The sequence below is a fragment of the Microtus ochrogaster genome, unplaced genomic scaffold (assembly GCF_000317375.1).
Source record: "Microtus ochrogaster isolate Prairie Vole_2 unplaced genomic scaffold, MicOch1.0 UNK1, whole genome shotgun sequence".
NCBI classification, from domain to species: Eukaryota; Metazoa; Chordata; class Mammalia; order Rodentia; family Cricetidae; genus Microtus; species Microtus ochrogaster.
Genome location: NW_004949099.1, coordinates 35,204,760 through 35,227,450, shown reverse-complemented (window position 1 = coordinate 35,227,450; position 22,691 = coordinate 35,204,760). Strand labels below are relative to the sequence as shown.

The window sequence follows — 22,691 nt, the reverse complement described above, 5'->3', positions numbered from 1 at the left end:
GCTAAAGGATTGAACCCAGGCCACGGAAGGAGAGAGCTGTGAAAATAAACTCCCAAAGCTGGGCTCTGCTGTTCCCATGCTGGGATGGGCTGCTGCCCAGCACTCTTCCACAGGCCCTGCTGCTGTCTACTTGCCAGATGCTTCTTCTCTAACCACCACTGTCCCTCTGGGAGGGGGTATTAGTATAATCAAGCCCCTCTCCCACTCCGCCTTCTCGGGACTTTCTAGCTCTTCGTGAGTTGTGCTCTTTTACACAATGAGCCCTAACTACCATGACTGCCCTCGAGTAACCCTCACCTCCTTCCCACATATGGAAATTATAAACTATGAGAAAGGTGTGTGTGGCTTTACAACCACACCCTGGTGCCAGGAATGTGCCTGGCCTCAAACTCACTGTGTGATTGAAAATGCCCTTAGTTTTATCCCCAGAATCCACTTAAAAAGCCATGAAGACAATATGGGGCATACACTTTTAATCCCAGCAATGAGGAGACAGAGGTAGGCTTGGTCTATATAGCAAAGTTTAGGTCAATCAGGGCAACACAATAAGACCGTGTCTCAAAAAAAAAAAAAAAAAAAAAAAGCCAGATGTACTTCACTGGCCAGCCAGCCTAACCTGAACAGCGAGCCCCAGTTCCTAGTGGCAGACCTTGTCCTTGTCTCTGTTTTGTCTTTTTGTTTTTATTTTTTAATATTTTACTTATTTTTATTTTATGTGCATTGATGTTTTGTCTGCATGTATGTCTATGTGAGGGTGTCAGATATGGAGTTACAGACAGTTGGGAGCTGCTGTGTGGGTGCTGGGGATTAAACCCAGGTCCTCTGGAATAGCAGTTGGTGCTCTTATAAGCTGAGCCAACTCTCCAGCCCTAAAATGTGTAGCCCAGGCTGGCCACGAACTCACGATCCTCCTGCCTCCTCCCCCTCCAACAAATTCTACAGTGTGCTCCTCACAACTGGGCACATCTTGTCTCAAAAAGCCAGGTGGAGCTGGCAAGAATGGCTCAGAGGGATAGGCACCAGCCACAAAGTCTAATGGTCTGAGTTCCATTCCACATAGTAGAGGAGAGAAATGGCACCTCTGAGTTGTCCTCTGACTTCCATATGCTAACTATGGCCCGTGCGTGCACACATGCACACACACACTTACACATTATCCACCCATTAATGTAATTAAGAACTGGTGTGGAAGGTCCTTCTGTCTATGTGTAGCTTTTATTGGTTAATGAATAAAAAAACTGCTTTGGCCTATAGCAAGGCAAAACTTAGCTAGGCAGGGAAAACTAAACTGAATGCTGGGAGAAAGAAGGCAGAATCAGGAAGAAGCCATGTAGCCCCACCAGAGACAGATGCGGGAACTTTACCTAGTAAGCCACAGCCTTGGGGCGATACACAGGTTAATGGAGATTGCTTAATTTAAGATATGAGTTAGCCAGAAATACGCTTAAGCTATTGGCCAAGCAATATTGCAAATAATATGGTTTCGGTGTGATTATTTCAGTTCTAGGCAGCCGGGAACAAACAAGGGGCTCTCCTACTACAAAGAACAAAACAAAAAATGTCCTTAGGCCAGGAGACACATCAGATTTCTTGGTACTAGAGTTAAAAGTTGTGGTGAACTACCTCATATGGGTGGTGGGATTCAAACCATCACCATGAGAGAGTAGCAAGCACCCTTAACCACTGGGTCATCTCTCCAGTCTTCTATATAACCATTTGGGAACCTGAACTTCTAATAAAATTCGTTGACCCAGTATTCCCAGTCCTAGGTATTTTATAAGAAATAAAAACAGATTTAGGCATGGAGACTGTGTTAGTTTGAGTGAAAATGACCCCCTAGACTCACAGGACCAGCGCGATAAGGATATGTGACCTTGTTGGAGTAGGTGTGGCCTTGCTGTAGGAAGTGTGTCACTGGGTCCCACATATGCTCCTGCTTGGTCACTGTCACTATTTATTCCTGCTGCCTGTGGATCAAGATGTAGAACTCTCAGCAACTTCTCCAGCACTGCGTCCACCTCCACACTGCCATGCTTCCTGACATGACGATAATGGACTGAACCCCTGAAACTTTAAGCCAGCCCCAGTTAAATGTTTTCCTTTATGAGAGAGTTGCCCTGAGGTCATGGTGTCTCTTCACAGCAATAAAACCCTGAGACAGTGACACAGGCCTGTAATCCGAGTATTTGGAAACAAAAACTCAAAGTCAGCCTGGGCTACAAGGTGAGACTCTGTATCCAAAAATAAAAATACCTCCCTGCAGAGAAGTCCACAGAAGGAGCTCGGTAGGTAGGAGTACTTGTGACAGTTATCCATACCAGCCTGTGGTGGCTGGAATAAGAATGGCCCCCATAAACCAGGCAGTAGTGGTGCACGCCTTTAATTCCAGTGTACAGGAGGCAGAGGCAGGCAGATCTCTGAGTTCATGGCCAGCCTGGTCTACTGCTGGCTTCTTTGGGCCTCCGGTTGCCAGACTTCTTGATCCTCTGTATTCCCCTAGGCATTGCTAGGCCTCCTTATTCCCCATGGAAAGATGAGTGTGCTATCTGCCCATTCCCACAGCCCCACAATGCAAGACACTCAGACGCAATAGAGAGTCGAGTCAAGCAGGAACTCAGTTTATTACTGTGAGAATCAGCTTATATAGGTTAAGTGACATGTGATGTGGGGGTACCTCTATCCAATGAGAAGCAGCCAAATCTTCCCTCTAACTGGAGGGGCATCTACCTAATTTTTGCTGTCTCATCCTCACTCAAACTCAAGCCAGGCTTTTCTCTATCCTACAGGCCCTGAAGTGCTTGAGCCAGGCTTTTTTCTGTCCTATAGGCCTCAAGTTACGGGCCGTGGGATAATTTTGGCTCAACAGTCTACAGAGTGAGTTCCAGAACAGCCAGGGCTACAATGAGAAACCCTGTCTCAAAACAGACAAACAAACAAAAATGTCTACCACATAGGTATTGAAATTTATTTATTTGATTCTTTTTTTTTTTTTTTTTTTTTTTGATTTTTCGAGACAGGGTTTCTCCGTAGCTTTTGGTTCCTGTCCTGGAACTAGCTCTTGCAGACCAGGCTGGCCTCGAACTCACAGAGATCTGCCTGCCTCTGCCTCCCGAGTGCCAGGATTAAAGGCGTGCACCACCACCGCCTGGCTCTATTTATTTGATTCTTAAGTCACCCAGAAGTAGAACTGTTTGAAAGGATTATAAGGATTAGGAGGTGTGACCTTGTTGGAGGAAGTGTGTCACTGGGGGTGGGCTTTAAAGTTTCAAAAGCACATGCCAAGCCCAGAGTCTCTCCCTCTCTACTTAAGGATCAAGATGTAGAACTCTCAGTTATGTCTCCAGCATCACGTGAGTCTGTGTGCTCCATGCTCTCTTCCGTGATAATGGACTAAGCAAGCCCCCAAGTAAATGCTTTCTTTTATAACAGTTGCTTTGGTCATGGTGTATGTCCTGGTTGTGTTTGTGGTTGTTTATTCATTTTTTGTGTTTCAAGACAGGGTTTCTCTTTATAGTTCTGTCTGCCCTGGAATTTGCTCTGAAGACCAGATTGGTTTATGAACACACAGAGATCTCCTGTCTCTGCCTCCTGAGTGTTGGGATTAAAGACATGCACCACCATTACCCAGCATATTCTAGCTAGTTTTATATCAACTTGACACAAGCTAGAGTCATCTGAAAGGAGGGAACCTCAACTGAGAAAAATGTCTTCTTAAGATCCAGCTCTAGGGCATTTTCTTAGAAACTGATGGAGGAATGGCCCCGCCCATTGTGGGTGGTGCTATCCCTGGGCTGGTGGTCCTGGGTTCTGTAAGAAAGCAGGCTGAGCAAGCCATGATGAATAAGCCAGTAATCATCACCTCTCCATGGCTTCTGCATCAGCTCCTGTCTCCAGGTTCCTGCCTCCACATCCCTGCCTTGTTTGGGTTCCTGTCCTAACTTCCTTCAGTAATGGACTGTAGCTGTGGGAATTCCTTTCCTTCCGCTCCTTCAGCCAATAGCCTTTGAGATACCAGCTCACTGGGGTGTGGTATCTTTCTCTTTAAAAAAGCAGCGGCAGCCCTCTGTTCACTCTCTCTTGCTTCAGATTCCACTTCTGGCTATCAGTGGCTTTTCCTGGTCGTGCAGGAGGCTGTTGTCTAGGACGGTGATCTGTAAGGTTTTCCCTTTAAATAAATAACCCTTTGATTAATCATAATTCTAAACTGGTGTGGGATTGTTTTGTGACTTACTCCTTTAGACTGTGGATGTGGAAGCATAAGCCAAATAAACCCTTTCCTCCCCAGCTTGCTTTTGGTCATGGTGTTTCATCACAGCAATAGTAAGCCAGACTAAGTGTCTCTTCACAGCAATAGAACAGTGACTAAGATTGGTGCCCATAGGCTCATAAATTTGAATGCTTGGTCCCCAGTTGTTGGAACTGTTTGAGAAGGATTAGGAGACGTGGCCTTGTTGGAGGAGGTGTGTCACTGAGGGTGGGCTTAAAGGTGTCAAAAGCCTACACTATGCCCAGTTAGCTATCTCTGCCTCCTATTTGCAGATAAGAGTGCAAGCTCTCAGCTGCTGCTCCAGGGCCATGCTGCCTGTCTGCAGCCATGCTCCTCACCATGATGGGCATGAACCCTAACACTCTGGAACATTGAGTCCCACATTAAATGCTTTCTTTTATAAGGCGACTCAGTCATACTGTTTTGTCATGGCAATAGAAAAGCAACTAAGACTCTGGCATACAGGAAAACACACATTTATGGATGTACTCTTTTGCTTTGTTTCTGATTATGTAATGGATATGGACACACACCATAGCATCCTCTGCAGCCATAACTGAGGAGGTCATATTTGCACTGGTGCCCTGACTCACCAAAGAAAAAGAAACTGCTTCTAGAGTTCTGTGTCAGAGGACAGAGGGATATAGAATCCATCACTCAAGGTTTGGCAACCAGAAGCCAGGCTGGCGGCACATATAGATCGTAGTTCTAGGCTAGCCTAGGCTATACAGCCACCTCTGTCTTACGCACTCTCCGCCTACTCTTAAAAAGTGAGTGATCTGAAGTGGTAGGAGTGAGAGCTGAGTGGTGTTAAGGTTCAAAGACTCCCTAGTTATAGGAATTTGCTAGAATGCAAACACCTCCAAGCAAGGATATGCATCCAGGGCCTGCACATAACTTCTGGAATAGGATTATGGACAAAGAACATTTAGCTTCTGTGAGCTTGGCTCTGTTGACTGGGCGAAGAGTGTGTGCCAGAGCTTTCTCCCTCTCTCACCCCAGTCCATCCCTACTCCTTTCTGCCATAGAAAGTATAGGACTGGGCCGGGCAGTGGTGGCACACGCCTTTAATCCCAGCACTCGGGAGGCAGAGGCAGGCGGATCTCTGTGAGTTCGAGACCAGCATGGTCTACAAGAGCTAGTTCCAGGACAGGCTCCAAAACCACAGAGAAACCCTCTCTCGAAAAACCAAAAAAAAAAAAAAAGTATGGGGCTGGGACCACCAAGGTAACTGTGTGATCTCAAACATCCATGGGAGAGATTCCTCCTTCACACCAGTCCCCTCTGTTCACACCAGTCCCCCTGGAAGGAATATATTTATTTTAATGAAGCTGCTTCTGTTCAATATTTCTCTAGCACCCATGTAAAAAGTAGGGTGCTGTGTATATCTGCCATCCCATCGTTGGAGGGGCAGGATGGAAGATGAACTCAGTTGGCCTAGGTAAATCAGTGAGCTGTGTGTTCAGAAAAATAAGGTGGAGAGTGATTGAGGAAGAAACTGATTTCTGGCTTCCATTCACACACACACACACACACACACACATACATGCACACACACATGCACGCACGCATGGGCGCACGAATTGGCACACCACCCACACAAAAGGGCATCTGTGTATTATGCTAATATAACCATGTGATTTTGGGGGCTCGCCTCCTTTTTTGTCTTCTCAGATCCAGTTTCTCTACTCAGAAACAGTGGTTCTCTTGGTCCTGTTTACTTCCTCATACTTCCCAGAAATTCACTTTCTTGTTTCTCTTTCTCTTTTGTCAATGCCACGTGTCTGTCCTTTGGGGTAGTGGCCGGCACTTAAGCATAGGCACTGAGCTTCTCTGGACATGAAGACTAGCAAGCCCTTTGAGATTATCTGCTATTCACTTGACTCTTGCCATTTTCATCCTTGCTGGTCCTTTGCATGACTGAGAAAACAAGCCCACCACCACCCCGAAACATTTTATGGGTTCTGAAAGCGGTTGCCTATGAGAAACATTAGGAATCGCTTGCCCATCATCTCTAATGGGGCCCGATTCTGACAGGGCCACTAGTCTGAGTGTGACAACCGTGCTATGTAGGGGACTAACACAATAGCATTTTTCCTATGACCGCCGTGTGCGAAAGGCCGGGATCAGGTAGGACACCCATCCTCATGAAGGCAGGGGCCCAGGCTTTGGTGACTATGGAGCGCGCGGGCTCTGGGTGAACCTCCCTTCCTAGCCCCCCCACAGCGAGGGGTTGAACCCTCAGATTTCCGCCCAAGCGTCCAGGCGGAGGGCGGAGCATCCGGGGGGCGGGGCTGCAGGGGCGGAGCTAGACCGCCACCCACGGGCACGAGAAAGGGAAGGCGGCGTGCTGGGCGCGCCAGAGAGTCGGTCAGTCCTGCTTCAGCCTGTACGCGGCCGGTTCCCGCGGCGTGTGCGTGGTGAGTCCGCCCACCCCCCTGGGCTCGCCTTGGCCCTGCGTTCCCCTCCGGGGGTCCGCGCCAAGCTCAGTGTGGTGTCTGTTCGATCCTTTGCGGTGGCAGGGCGCCTGCGCCTTGGTGGAGGCGAGGTCGGGGCGCCAGCCGCCCGGTGCCACCGCGGAGCTGCGAGTCAGGCACGGGAGGGCTTGGGGCGCGCGCTCGGTCCTGGTCTGCTGGCGGGCAGACCTCCTGGTGCATCCGGGACCCCGGGTCGTGCCGCACCCTGCAGGTGCGCGCTGGGCGCGGAAGACGGGCTCAAGGCCCCGCTGCGCTCGGCTAGGCGTGAGTTCTGCCGTGGCCACCCGCAAAGATGAACAACGGACGGCTACAACCCACCAATGGGCCCCGTGACAGACTCAGAAGAACCCCATCCCTGACACAGACCTTGGACTCCAGCAAAGGGCACCTTCGTTTACACCTGTGGGTGCCACTGAGCCCATAGCTCACACTCGCGCCTAGACTGGGAATGTGGCTGCCCCCTGCAGCATCTCCAGAACCCGAAATGGTTTGAAAATATGGGCAGAGATGGCTAGTGGTGTGTTTAAAAAGTTTGTTGAGTGGTTGGCCAAATAATCGAAGGAATTTGGAAGAAATAAGCTGCCTTCAGCCACCAAGTGGCGGGGCCCACAAGGATTCATTCATTCATTTATATCCTCAACAAATGAGTGCACCAGGGGCGGGCCAGGATGGAGCTGGTGTGAGTAGAGCGAGGTCGGACTGAAAGGCCACCCGTCGTCGATTCTAGGATGGGATTGGCCCTCTTCCGATAAACCGTAGGTGAGCAATGAAGAACAGGCTGAGGACCCAGCCCCAGCCTCCAGGCTTGCGTGCCCTTCCTGGAAGGCTGCCATGAGATCAGATCCAGGGTGACCTAACTGTGGAAGAGAGTTGGGGGGAACTTCAAGAATGACGTGGATTTTCCACATTCCATCCCACCCAGCCATGACACTTCAAAGCCCTAAGCGCTCCCCTGAGCCTTGGGCAGCGCTGTCCTGGACAAACCATGGCCCTCAGCTTTGAGTGTTCCCTCAGGGGAGTCCGGTCTGGGGCTGGGGCAACATTCCAGAGGCGTCAACCCCTGAGTGGGCCGAGGTCTTGGAAAGTTTTGTAGGTAGGGAGAATTGTGTGTGTCCTCGCCTCTGCTGGCCCTCTTACCTGGGAAAGGGATAGCAGTGGGATTGGCTTGTCACAGCTGGGGTTAGCAGGCATTTCCACCCACTGGGTGCAGGTTCCTGCACTGGGTGCAGGTTCCTGAGGAGCAAGGTGCTATCTCCTGGCTACTGTGGTGTGTCTTGTTGGGTACTGGTTTTGGTGATGGCCAATGCAGAGAGCCGCCTGGATATGGCATACACTCTGTTCTGAAGAGATTTGGGTAGGTCTGAGGTTCCTGGGGACTCTGAAGTTGAGGGTGTACTTGAAAAGGGGCCTATTGGTGCAGTTAGGCTGGGGGAGGAGAGGTGATAGTCACAGCCTGAGGTCACTTGGTTCCTCTTATTTGCAAGTCAGAATAGCCTACCCTAGGGCTCAACAACGCTGGGTGCCTGGACACCGGAAGGAAGGGAGGCTTGATGACACAGCCTTTTAGACCTTCTGAAGGGCAGTGCATGCTATTCCAGCTGCCCCTTGCCTCTCCAGCGAGAGGTTGAGGATTGGGAACCGACCTCTGGGCTGTGTTCAAGGCCACACAGCCATTCTCATGAGGGGTGCCACGGATCTGGTGGTTCCCTGGATGTGAGCTCGAGACTCTTAAGAAACTCCTGATGTGGGTCTGTGGTCATTGGACATTTGTTCTGTGGCTGTATCTCTGGCCACCGTTTGCCAGGCTGTGGCCGTGGAGGGCAGCTACTGTTTCTGGTTCTGGCCGCTCTGCCTGGCTGGGCAGCCTCGGAAGCCACCTGTACCTTGCCCATTGTCTGAAGAAGACAATTAAATTGAAGCTGCAGGGTGGAGGGTGGCAGCGAACAAACACCGTCCAGAGCTTTCTGTGTCTCATAAGCTCATGGGGAGCACCTTGGTTTTCTTCACTTTTTTGTTTGTTTGTTTTTCGAGACAGGTTTTCTCTGTGTAGCTTTGACTGGGCCTAGAGCTTGAACTCACAGAGATCTGCCTGCCTTTGCTTCCCACATGTTGGGATTAAAGGAAAGCCCCACCAGCACCCGGCTACAAATTTATTTTTTTTTTAAGGCAGCAGGCTGCCAAGACTAATATCCAACTTCTACTCAAGAGTTATTTTCTTGCTGGCCAGTAATGGTGCACGCCTTTAATCCCAGCACTCAGGAGGCAGAGGCAGGTGGATCTCTGAGCTCCAGCTAGGGCTATACAGAGAAACCCTGTTTGGAAAACAAGCAAACCAAAAAGACTTTTCCTGCCTCAGACTCCTAAGTCCTGGGACTGTCGTGTGCACCTCTTTTATTCATTAGCTCGTTTCATATTCTGGTGATTAGAGACTAGATTATTACTTCCTTCTGATAGGTCAGCTGGGCAGAGAGAAGCTAATGAACTTGCCCAGGGTCTCAAAGTCAGATTCGGAACTCTCAGTTCTAACTGCACCACGGGCTCTCCCAGACCATGCTCCACTTCCCAAGGGAGGTGCATCCATGGGGCTGATAGCCTTCAAGGGGTAGGAACAGAGAGAATGGCAGTAGACTCATTTGTTTTTCAGGACTGGGACAAACCCAGGCCCTGGTAAGTGCTGGTTGTGCACTCTGCCACCGAGGCAGACGCACGTTCTTTTCCTATGGACTTCTTTTCCCTCCTAGCAGCTGGAGGGAGGCAGGGCAGCTACTGATATGAACGGAGAAGCTGAAGCTTTAGTGCCAGGAACTTTTATGGTGGGTCTTTCCCCAAGAGCCATCCTGGCAGATGTCCACAATTTCTCTACCCACAGTTTAGTGTTTCTTACTCTTACTCTGCTCTTTGTGATTTCGTTGGTCCAAACAGGAGGACTATTTCAGACAAAAGGGCAGTAGTAGCTGTCTGAATGGGCTGAAAAACAGTGCTGCCATCTTGAAAATTGAGTTCTTAGCTGGCTTTCTGGGTGCTTGTCCTCATGGACATTGCCAGCCACAAGAAAAGAAAGAAAGCAAGAAAGAAAACGAAAGAACCAAAAAACAGCCCCCCAAAAAAAACCAGAAAAAAAGGAAATGTATTTGGTGTGTGTGTATGTGTGTGATGTATGTATATATTCATTATGAGTCATATCAGGTAAGTGCACATATATTCTTTGTGTGTGTGTGGTATATGTATAAATTCATTATGGGTCATATAAGGTGAGTGCACATATGTTCTTCGTGTGTGTGTGTGTGTGTGTGTGTGTGTGTGTGTGTGTGTGTGTGTAGATCGGAGTCAAGTGCCTTCCCCAGTTGTTCGCTGCCTTTTGTGTGTGTGTGTGACAGGACCCCTCACTTAACCTGGAACTCACCAGTTCGCTGCTCACCATCTAGTCAGTGAGCTGTAGGGATGGATATTCAGGTCTTTGTCTCCCCGGCACTCAGGTTACCGGGCACACCGTTGCACCTGGCTTTTGCATGGTCCTAGTGACCCAGACTCAGACCCTTAAGCTTATGTAGGCATGCGGTGTACTGACCGAGCCATTTCCCAGCCCTGGTTTGCTTTAAATTACCCTTCTACCTCAGTAATGCAAGCGGGTTAGTTAGTGCTGAGGAGTGTTTCGCATCTGGCTCCTAGACCAGCCTTAGGAAGAGGCAGTATGCTTTTTGGCATTACTTCTAGAAGGGTGTGGAGGGCTCTGGCATGAGCCCTGTCCCGGGACTGGTCTTTGTAGAAGTGAAGCAGCCAAACGTAGGGAGGTCTACAGCTCACGGTTAGGTAGATGCCCTTTTGTAAAACTTCCTGCTTATTTTCTCTGACCTGGAGAGATTTCCTGGCCGAGTGAGTCTATTCCCACCCAAGATGGCCACCACAATGACTTGGGCAGGTCTGGACTGCCTTAGGCTAAAGTTATCTCCTTCAGAGGTGAACCCTCTTTGTTTTTGTTTTTCTTTTCTGAGACAAGGTCTCCTGTATCCCAGTTTGGTTTTCCACTCACTGTGTGGCTGAGGATCATCTTGACCTCGTGATATCCCCAGTGCTGGGATTACGGGCATGCGCTACCACACATGTTTCAAACCTTTCTTTAGAGGCAGTCAGATAGAGCTGAAGCCCAGGCGGGTGCTGGCTGATCCTGGGAGAATATTGGGAAAGTCCAGTTCCTCTGATCAAAGCATTGGCTGCTGGCCTTTACCTGAGTCAGCAGTAGTGGTCCTGTGTCCTATCTATGTTTGATCTAGTTCATACATACATGCTTCTTCTGTAACAGGGCTGTTCCCAGTAAGCCTATCATAGCATGAAAAAGATTGCAAGTTAAAGAGGCATTTAGCACACCTAAGTACCCTATGTTACCTTAGCACACCTTATGTGTCCTAGCCTTCCAAGGGGTGTACGCACCTCATGAGGACAAAGCAGCCCTGCTCTAAGTGAGGACATAAAAAACCTTTGCCTGGGCTTCTGTGGGGACTTTCCAACAGGCTTTTCCTTACTGGGGCTAGGTGACAGCGTCCGGAAGAGGCCTCCAGAGCCTACCATGTCTCCTCAGTCTGGCATGCTGCCATCCTCTCTTATACCATAGACCTATCTTTCCTTGAGTTCCAGACAGGGCTGGGCAAGTTTCTGGCCAAGACCGGCCTCGTTCTTCCTTGCCTATCTTCTAGATATCAGGGAGACTTCACTGCAAAGTCCTTACTGGGCTGACTGTGTAGGAGCATGTCCCTCTAGGCACACGTCTCAGTCGGCAAGGAGATTGTGCTGGCGTCGTCCCTGTTGTCCATCCCGTTCTCCCTGGTGTAGGTCGGCTGTTGTCCCCTTAACAAGTGAGGAAAGGTCGCTTTCTTCTAGGGTGCAGGAGACAGGAAGCTGCTATTGCCCCGTGCAGGCCCACTGCCAGCTCGGGCCCTTGACTGTGGGGTAAGCGTCCAGTTATCTTTTCATTGTATTCTCTGCTGGGCTAGGTACCCCCACCCTTCCCATCATGACTGAGCCCAACAACAACAACAAAAAGGAGTAAAGCCTGGGGATGGGGGGCAGACACTGCAGAGTAGCCTCTGGGACTTCCGCCTCCCCCCCCAACTCACCCTTAGGACAGCCCACTCCTTTTCTAGCCCTCCTGCCCCACCCAGTGCTTAGAGCTTTCGGAAACCCAGGTCCTGGGCAGGGAGGGAAAGCAAGGGACTTGTCTCAGTCTTCAAGCATCTAGGATGACAGCTTCTAAGGGCCTCATGGAACCACAAGTGAATGGGACAGTCACTTGGTACACAGGTCCCTCTCATACAACCCTTCAGTTATATGTAGTGTGTGTGTGTGTGTGTGTGTGTGTGTGTGTGACCATGCTAGTGGTTAAGTGCATCTTTTGCCTGCTAATCAGTGGTTCTACCACTGAGCTACACCCCCCTTTTTTTAAATGTTTATTTAATGTACATTGGGCTTTGCCTGCTTGTAAGTCTCTATGATGGTGTCAGATCCTCTGGAACTGAGATCCGCCTGCCTCTGCCTCCCAAGTGCTGGGATTAAAGGCGTGCGCCACCACCGCCTGGCCACTCTTGTTCTTAAAACCATTGTTTTTTTGGTGTGCTGGCTCGTGTCTGTAATGCCAGCATGTGGGAATTCAAGGCAGGAGGCTGAGAACAAGTCCCAAAGCAAGCCTAAACTTGTCTCAAAGAGCCCAAATAAGGCCGGGCGGTGGTGGCGCATGCCTTTAATCCCAGCACTTGGGAGGCAGAGGCAGGCGGATGTCTGTGAGTTCGAGACCAGCCTGGTGTACAAGAGCTAGTTCCAGGACAGGCTCCAAAACCACAGAGAAACCCTGTCTCAAAAACAAACAAACAAACAAACAAAAAAGCCCAAATAAGGGACTGAAGTTATCGTACAACTGGCAGAGTATTTAGTTCAATCCCCAGCACAGCATAAAACCAGGTGGTACACATCTGTACTCCCAGCACTTGGGCAGCAGAGGTGGGAGGATCAGAAGTTAAGATCATTCTTGCCTGCCTGTCAATTCCAGGCCAACCGAGGTCCATGCTAAACTGAGCTCTGTGCCCCCAGTCTATGTCCACTGGTGTTCTGCCTCCATGCCTGGTGCCCATGGAGGCCAGAAGAGGTGGTCAGATCCCCTGGAACTGGAGTTAACAGACTGCCGTGTGGGCTCTGGGAATCAAACCCAGGTCCTCTGGAAGAACTGCTAATGCTTTTAATAGTTGAGCCATCTCTCAGGCCCGTGCTTTTTTGTTAAACATACTTGTTTAGGGACACACCACATATGGCGATCAGATGAGAGCTCGCTGAAGTCTTTCCACTGTGTGCATCCTGAGGATTAGTTCAGCTCTACAGGCTTGGTACTCAGGCTTTAGCTGCCCAGTCGTCTCACTGGACACTTCCGGATCCTTGCTCCCTGGCCCTTGTCAAATGCTTTGTAAAAAATTTTCTCCCTAAGTTCGCTTTGAAACCACTGTGCAAATCAAGCTGTCCTCAAACTTGAGGCAATCCTCCTGTTTTAGCTTCCTGAGTGTTGAGCTTACACTTTATCGTCTTAGAGATTTTATGTTCCTAGTAGTATCTTTGAATCATAAAAGGTTCCAATTTTGAAGATTAATTTATAAGAATTTCTCTTTTGTTTCTTGCCTCTGGGCTGTGTCTAAGATATTGCCTAGTACAAGGGAATTGAGATTTCCTCCCATGTTCTCTTCTTAGTTTTTAATTTTATTTTAAAGATTATATGTGTGGGTGTTTTGATTGCATGTATGTCTGTATACCATCTGTGTGTCCTCTGACCTCAGAGTCCAGAAAGGGGCATCGGATTCCAGAGACTGGAGTTACAGTTGTGAGCCACCGTGAGGATACTGTGAATTAAACCCAGGTCCTCTGGAAGAGTAGCCAGCACTCCTAACTACTGAGCCACCTCTCTAGTCCCCAGTGTTCTCTTTAAAGTATTAGAGGTTAGCTCTTACACCCAGGCCTATCTTTTTTTTTTCTTTTCCTTTAAGAATTTATTTGAAGCCAGGTGTGGTAGTGCACAATCCCACCACTCAGGAGCCAGATCTCTATTCTACATATGCCTGTTCTACATAATAAGTTTGAGGACAGCCAGAGCTACATAGTGAGACCGTCTTTAAAAAAACAGAGAACAGTTATTCGGGTTGGAGAGATGATGGTCCAGTGATTAAGAGCACTGGCTGCTCTTTCAGAAGGACTTGGGTGTAATTCCTGGCATCCACATGGTGACTCACCGCCCTCCATAACTCCAGTTCCAGGGAATCTGACAGGGTTTCTCTCTGGCTTTCATGAATACTGACACTTGTGCACATCTGCACAGAGATACATGCCGGCAAAACACCATATACACAAAATAAAAATAAAATAATGTTATCATTTAGTGAAACTTTCTGTGTAGCTTCAACCTCGAGTCACTTCAGTTCTTCTAAACTTGGCGTTCACCGAGACAGACTGCTTAGGGAGTGTCTGGATATCAGAAGCCCTATCGAGCCACCTCATGACGGGAGGAGCAGCTGCAGTCTTGTTTGTGGCATCGCTTGTCCGAGTCTGCTCATGGACAGTTGGGCTCAGTTCCTCTTAGGTGACTCATACCAACTTTGTCAGAGTGCCCTGGGTTTGTCTGCGGAAGTAGATCCTCCGGTGATGCCCTGACCCCATGTGTCCTGTGCTTGCTAATGCTGCCACAGCACCCCGAAGTTTTCATTTTCCTCATACTAGACGGTGTATTTATGGCCAATGTATGTCTGATGGGAAAGACCTCTATCGTCTATGTTTTAAATTTTATTTTACGTGTGTATCTCCCATACATGCATGCCTGGTGCCTGTGGAGGCCAGAAGGAGTCAGAGCCCCAGGAACTGGTATTGAAGACAGTTGTGAGCCACCATGTGGGTGCTGGGAATCAAACCCGGGTCCTCTGGAAGAGCTGCCAGTGCTCTTAACCACTGAGCCATCCCTCCAGCACCCCCCCCCCCAGCATCCATTTGAGATCATTTGTATGACATCAGGCAGAGGTACAGATTCCTGCCTTTGCTAGTGGATAGTTGGTTGTCCCAGGGTTGTTGATTAAAACACCACTCTTTCCCCTGGTGGTGGCTCTGCCGTCATCAATGGATGGATGGTCTTGGGGTTGCTCACTATTCTCTTTCTCTTTAACCAGGCCCACACTGTCATGACTCTCTAGTATTATAGTAAGTTCTGAAATCAGGAAGTAAAAGTCTGTCTACTTTTCAAGACTGGCTCTTTTTGAAAATGTCCTCTGCCTTCCCTTATGAATTTAGGAATTGCTTGTCACTGTCTGTAGAAAAACCAGCCAGAGTTTCTAGAGGAGCTGCTCCGAATCTGCCAGTCATGTGGGGGGCACCGTAGTCTTACAGCACGGTGTCTTTGCACCATGACAGGGGCTAGCCTTTCTTTTTTTCTTCTCAACAATGTTTGTAGTTTTCATTTAGTGTCCAGGCCTGACGCTTGTATTGCATTTATTCCTAAGTATTTTAAATGTTTTGTATATATGTATTAATTTTTTTTTCCACAGCACTGGGATTGAGCTCAGGTTCTTGGTAAATGTGTGTTCTACTGCAGAGCTACAGGTCCAGGTCTTATTTCTTGGTGTCATAACAGTCATTTTATTTTCTTTTGGATTATCAGTGGTGTTTAGAAAAACAGCCCTGTGGCTGCTTTCTTCTCTGCTGCCTTGCTTTCCTAGAGAATTAGTTCTGGTAGCTTCTTTAGTGGATTCATGGGTAAGGCCATGTCAGACTGGTACATCCAAGGGCGTCCTGGCAGATTCCAGCATGCAGCCAGGCTTGAAAATTACCTAGCGAGCTGGGCACTGCGCACCTGCCTGACATCCTGGTGTCTGGAAGGTAGAGGCAGGGATGGAACTTGCTGACCAGTGTGCCTGGCACCCCTGCCGTTCATTTGGGGTTTGGGCAGTTGAAGTGGTCCCCTTGTTGGCACAGCAAGGATTCAGTTTCGTGGTCTTAGCATTTGTTCATCATTAAGAATGGGTGACACATCTGTTCTGTTGAGAGAGAGAGCAGCTGTTGCAGGACAGTTTCCTCTTGCATTCTCAGTCTCTTGAGCTCAAAGGAACTCAGTTTTGTGTCCAGTGGGAAGAACAGCATTTGTTATCTGGACCCGTGAGTTTGGGCCTCTCTCCCTCTCCCTCCTGCCTCCCTGCACCGTGTGTGTGTGTGTGTGTGTGTGTGTGTGTGTGTGTGTGTGTGTGTGTATACACGCACGCGCTCACTGGTTATTTATTATTTGTTTGTTTTTTGTAAACTTGACACAAGCTAGACTCACAGAAAGAGAGAACTCCAGCTGAGAAGAAGAGCCTCCATCAGATTGGCCTGTAAGGAAGCCTAAGGGGCATTTTTTTTTTTTTTATTGATAATTGATGTGAGCATGCCCAGCTTACTGTGGGCAGTGCCACTCCTGGGGAGGTGGTTCTGCGTGGTTTCAGAAAGCTGCCGAACATATCAGTAAGTAGCACTCCCCTGTGGTCTCTGCATCAACTCCTGTCTCTAAGTGGGAACCTTGAGTTCCTGCCCTGACTCCCCTCGGTGATGGGTGTGGCCCTGAGTAAACCGAAATATGCACTTTCCCCAAGTTGTTTTTTGTCATGTGGTTTATTACAGTAGAAAGTAAACTAAAACACACCTTCTTCCCCACCCCTACGGTGAACCGTGGTACTGGGATTAAACCCAGGGCCTTGTGCGTTCTTGGCAGCCTTGGTTTATATTATTAAGTAGCCTGCCTTAGCCTTTTGAGTAGCTGCAATCATGGTTTGTGCCCCCGTGTTTGTTCGTGACCTAAGCTGAGGCTGCTGCTGCACTCTGTCTGTCATGGAGAAGTCCTTTAGGAGAACCCTGAGCTCCTCTCCACCCTCTGAGGCTGGCGCTGGAGGCAGGCTGCCACACCCACCAGCTTTAGGTGGATTCTGGGCATCCAGACTCAGATGTTCACACTTGTATGGCAAGGGCATAACCAATGAGACATCTCCCTAGTCCCTGAAACTTAATTTATTTCTTTTTTTAAAACCAGGTCTTACTGTGTGACTTTGTCCTGAAACAAATAACAGCAACAAAACCAAAACAAAACAAAAAACCACTTCTTCTCGTTGTTTGAGACGGGGGTCTCTCTATGTTGCTTTGTCTGTCTGAACTCACTCTGTAGACCAGGCTGCCTCAAACTCACATATATCCACCTGCCTTTGCCACCCGAGTACTGGGATTAAAGGTATGAACCACCACACCTGGCTCCTGAAAAATATTTAAACAATTTATGTATTTTTATTTTATTTATTTATGGCCAGGCATGGTGGTACACACCTTTAATGCCAGAGTTCAGGAGGCAGAGACAGGTAGATCTCTGAAATAGAGGCCAGACTGGTCTAGCTCGCCAGATCCAGGCTAGCTAATGCCTCAAAAAAATTTTTTTGATAATTTCATACATACTTACATATAAAATGTCTTGTAATTAGAGACTGCTTGTTTGTTCCTGCCTCCCAGACCCAAATAATCACACAGAAACTATATTAATTAAAACTCTATTTGGCCAATGGCTTAGGCATAATCCTAGCTAACTCTTATATCTTAAATTAACCCATTTCTATTAATCTGTGTATTGCCACGAGGCTGTGGCTTACCAGTAGGTTCTGGCATCCTTCTCCTTCGGCAGCTACATGGCATCTCTCCTTGACTCTGCCTACTCTCCCTCTATATCTCTCTTTGGATTTCTCTCCTGACTTTACTCTGCTAAGCCATTGGCCACAAAAGTTTTATTCATCAACCAATAAAAGCAACACTTATACTGAAGGACAGCTCACATCAATGTCTTTTGATCATTTGCGGTGTTTTCTTATTTAATGGGATGATTCTCAGGGTGTCTCTTATGTTTTGCCCTGCTGTGTTCCCCATGCTGGTCCAACTCTGGAGCTCAAGTGATCCTCCTGCCTCAGCCTCCCCAGCCTCTGGGACTGTAAGTCCGCACCACTGAACCAGGCATACGGAGCCAGTTATACCTCACTGGTCTTTGGAAAGGGTCTCTCTGGGATTTCCTGGACCTGAAAGTGACGTCTCAGTGGGTAAAACATTTGCCTGACAAGCCTGGTGACCTGCAGTTTAATCCTTTGAGCTTATATAGAAATATAAAGAGATTACTGACTCCACAGAATTGGCCTCTGACCTCCACACATGCTGCGACACACGCCACCCCATCATGCTCACCCGTGAGCTCTTGCAGGAAGTGCACACGCACCAATAATACATTTTTAAAGTGATTTTTTTTCTAGTTTACATCAGAATTTGAAAGGAAAGTGGAGTCCAAAAGTTGGGAAATGAACTTTATTGTTGTGGTTTATAATGCCCGTGTCTGAAGGGACTGTGGAGCAGTTCATTGTCAGCCTGGCCTGCTGCTGCCGTGGCTGCCTCTCAAGGGCTCCTCTCTACTGCCTTTGTACCCTGCCTGATCGCAATGACTCCAGATAGCAGAGTGACTTTGGCTGCTGTGTTGACTGACTTTTTAGTCAGTGGTGAGGGGGAGGCGGGGGGGGGGGGGGACACTGAACAAAGCTCACTGCTTATGAAACAGCCGAGGTTTGTGTCATTAATGGATAACCAAGTCTGCTCTCGGGTGGAGGCCTGAGGTCCTGCTCTAATCTGCTGTCCTGCAGCCTCACGCTTCTGACAACACTTGATGTTTATTGTCTTCTAAAATTAGACCCTAGATTTAGGGGGGAAAAAAAACAACTTTATTTACTTGTTTATATTTTGCTTGCTGGGAATGGAATTCTCAGGGAGGACCTTGTTCACGTAGGCAGATGTTCTACCATCAAGCGTTGTTCTCAGCCCTTTCGAGATCTTTACGTCTGAAGCTATGTTGGGTAACCCTAGAAAACCTCAGATTTGGCTATTTGTCTGGTAAAAAGAAAAAGAAGGGAGGGCTGGAGAGATGAATTCTGGGAACTGAACCCAGGTCTTCTGATGGGGCAGCCAGAGTACTTAACACTGAGCCATTTGTTAAGCCCCCTTTTGTGTGTATCTGTGTGTGTTTGTATGTGTGTGTGTGTCTGTATATGTGTGTGTATTTGTGTATATCTGTGTGTGTGTGTATGTCTCTATGTGTGTGTGTCTATGCGTGCGCACACGAGTGTATTGCCCACAGAGGCTAGAATAGGACATCAGATCCCCCTGGAGCTGGAGTTACAGGTGGTTATGAACCACCTGACATGGGTTCTGGGAACCGAACTTGGATCCTCTGGAAGAGCAAGAAGCACTCCTAACTACCAAGTCATCTCTCCAGTTTTCAGCCAGTCCCTTCAAACATACTTTGTTTTCAGGTTGTAAGGGTCAAGCCCAGGCCCACAGGCATGCTAGGCACTGTTGAATCTCTGCGCTACACACCCATAGTTGGGCATTTTAAGCGTCATACCCTTTATGTTATTGCAACTCTGTAGACTATAGATATTAATGCAGGGGAATGCAGCCGTTGCCTTTCGGCTACTGGCAATCTTGCAGATGGCTCCAAATTCTTCTTCTATTTCCCACCATCTGTGCATGCTGTTCTTTGACTCTTGAATTATTTTTATTTATTTATTTACTTGTTTTTATGGAGACAAGGTAAAATGTAGCCTAGCCTGGTCCAGCTGTGGTGTAGCAGAGGATGACCTTGAACAACTTCTTTTTAAATACTTATTATGTACATTGGCGTTTTGCCTACATGTGTGCTCATGTGAGGGTGTCAGATCTTGGAGTTACAGACAGCTGTGAACTGCCTTGTGGGTGCTGGAAATTGAATTGGGGTCCTCTGAAAGAGCAGTCAGTGCTCTTAACTGCTGAGCCATCTCTCCAGCCCTGACCTTGAACGTCTGCTGTCTCCTGCTCTACTTCCTGAGTGCTGGGGTTGCAGGTGCATGCCATCACACCGGGTAACCCAGGACTTCGTGCAGGTGAGGAAGCACCCTGCCAACAGAGCTGCATCTCCCGCCTTGAGCAGTTTTAATATGGCACTGTGTTGTTGTTTCTATTGGTGAGTTACGTATTTAACATTTGTTCATTTAAGAAGATGGAGAACTCGGGGCCGGAGAGGTGACTCAGTGGTTAAGAGCACTGACTGCTTTTCCAGGGGATCCAACACCTGTGACAAAATACCAACGCATATAAAAGAAAAAAGAATTTTTAAAAGATGGGAGCGCGTTACATTCTTCTGGTTATTTCTTGGGCATTCATCAGCCCTAAGTCTGGTGGCTTTTCTTCTCTAGCTCGTGTCTTGGTGGCGTTCTGTGCTCTGCTCTGCTGCCCACGGCACCTTGGACACTCGGTGAGTGGGTGGGTGGTTACAGTAGGCTGTGACTTTCTCCGTGTGTTTATACAGTTTTGTCGGTTAGCTGTGTAGATAAACGTCAGCAGGGGGCACGCAGGCCGTAAGGACACACACCTACCTGTGGTAACTGCACTGAACTTGCCTTGTCTTCTTCCCGCCTTGTGTGGCCTGTGTCTGCACTTCTGGTGTGTGGAAGTGGGGGCTTTCGTGAAGTTCAGGGTGCTCAGCTACGTCAGGACATTTGGCTTCCGTGGGACAAGAGAAACCCTTGGGGTCCCAGGAAAGTGAGGTGGTGTCTGAGCAGACCCGTGTGAGCGGTTGTCTGTTCGTCTCACCCGTGACACATCTGGCCCAGAAACACAGCTCTCCTGCCCACAGCCCTCCAGCTGGTGGCTTCTGAAGGAAGTGGCCTCCGCTCTGACAGTGACGACAGCCATGACCACCATGAGGTCTTGCCGAATGCTTTCACACCTGTGTCTAATAATGCTGGATGTAACTGGAAATGTCAAACAAGGTGGTTTCTTAAAATAAATTGTTTCGTCGATTGTTGTGTGGATGTGGTGGGGGCGGGACACATGGGCGTGAAGGTCAGAGGACCTGGAATCGTTCTCCGCCCACCTTTCACATCATTCCAGGCTGGCACCCGGTCAGCTGGCTGCTGGCAAGCGCATTCTGACCTGCTCCAGGTTCCAGCTTTTTGAGGACCCTCCACACTGCTTTCCATAGTAGCCACAGTCATGTGCATTTTCAGGAACAGTGTATACCGTGAACAGACAGACTTATGCAACAAAACTTTTATTAACATTTTGAACAGAGGTTCAAGTATTACCGAAACTTTGGGTGTTTTTTGTTTTTTGGTGTGTGTGTGTGTGTGTGTGTGTGTGTGTGTGTGTGTGTGTGTATGTGTGTGTGTTTGAGACACGATTCCTCTGTGTAGCCCTGGTTTTCCAGGAACTTGCTTTGTAGACCAGGTTGGCCTAGAACTCGGATCCACCTATCTCTGCCTCCTGAGTGCTGGGATTAAAGGCGTGCACCACCACTGCCCAGCTGGACACACTTCTTAAATTCAGTTCTTCAGTGACTTTGGTTCGGTCAGAAGGCTTGAGTGACAGGCACATCTTACCAGCCAAGCTGTCTAGCCAGCTCAAAAATAATCCTCTAATCCTCCAAGCTATATTTTCTTCCCATTAAGTTGGAATGCACACTGCTCTGCCTCATTGTGGGGCAGAAAGAGGAAATGGGTCGGTGGTGTCAGGAGGCCCTGACCCTGTAATGTCAATGCCCTGCAATCTTGCAGGTGTGTGTGACGAGTTGGGAAACTCACTATAGGAATTCGTGTGGACGTGCTGGTTGGCCTGATTAGTCTTCCTGAGTGTGGGTAGCAAAAGCTGAACTCTGGGGAACTGGCCTGGGGTGCCCAGTAGACCACCCGCTGAGGGCACAAGGCGGAAGACTGCAGACCTGACTAACTGGATCGCTGCTCTGGTTCTGTGTGGAGGGCAAACAAAGGAGCCCAGGCTGAGAGCCAGTGATGGTGGGTGGGCATGACGTCAGCTGCAGGTGTGGTAGCGTCCTGCCACCTGATGGGGCCCCACAGGGGCATTGCTTCGGGCAACAGCCACCTACACCATCTGTATGTCCTCTTTCAGGTTGTTTCCCGGACTCTGTGAGTCAGCAGTGTTTGGAGCTGCACAGATTGTACCATGGACTCTCAGGTTAGATTCTGGCATCTTTTCTTTTTGTTCTTCCTGGATGTCCCTGTGAGGGATGCACCCTGATCCTCTCTTGACTGGTCTGCAGAGACGTACCTCATATCCAGCAGAATTGGGCTCCATTGGCGCCCACAGCGGCTTGGTGGGGGTGGGGACTGGATGGAGTGGCATGCCTGTCAGACTGGTAGACATGGCAAGGACAGCCCAGACTAGTTGTGTGAGCAGAAGAGACCCACTTGCCCAGTCAGGGACTGAGCTGGCTGTGGGCAGAAGTGTGTGAGCCTCCCCTTCCAGTCAGCCACAATCTGCAAATCAGGGCTGTTGTCCCGCAGGGCCCTAGAGAGTGGCTCCCTGCTGTGGCCCTCCTCTCCTGGGGCAAGCACCTCACCTACCCTTGCTGTCATCACTTCCTGTTTACTTTTGGGTAGGGAGGCTGAGACACAGAAGTAGCTTGCCTGGTGCCTGCAGGTTGAGGCCATAGTGAAATGCTGACATTTTCTCTTTATCTTGATATTTGACCTCCCCAAAAATACAATAATACTTTATTGTAGATGTTTCTGACTTTTTGAATTTTTTTATTCCAGCATTTTATAGTAAAATAACATGAAGTTAGCATTTACTATATCTATTAAATGCAAATTGAAGGATGTTAAGTGACCCAGGTTTCATTTCTAAGCTTTCTTGTACTGCAGGGCCTCATGGTACAGGCATTGCTGTCTTAGTGCTCCTCCCCCGTGCTCCTCCCCACTGCTCCTCCCCAGTGCCGCTTCCCAATGTTCTCCCCAATGCTCTTCCCCAGTGCTCCTCCCCAATGCTCCTCCCCAGTGCTCCTCCCCAATGCTCTTCCCCAGTGCTCCTCCCCAGTGCTCCTCCCCAATGCTCCTCCC

The 22,691-nt window shown here is 48.7% G+C and overlaps 1 protein-coding gene across 2 annotated transcripts in view; it reads left to right on the top strand.

The window, feature by feature from the left end:
* Positions 1-6,581: 6,581 nt before the first annotated feature.
* Bid (BH3 interacting domain death agonist) overlaps positions 6,582-22,691 on the top strand; it is a 26,416-nt gene continuing 10,306 nt past the window's right edge. The window contains exons 1-2 of one of the 2 annotated variants that reach the window (XM_005365150.3): positions 6,582-6,687; positions 21,742-21,807. In XM_005365150.3, coding sequence (XP_005365207.1) covers positions 21,796-21,807 — 12 coding nt within the window. In that variant the 5' untranslated portion in view covers positions 6,582-6,687; positions 21,742-21,795. Of the gene's footprint in view, positions 6,688-6,967; positions 7,504-21,741; positions 21,808-22,691 lie in introns of those variants that run through there. The other variant, XM_026788118.1, reaches the window with a different exon arrangement.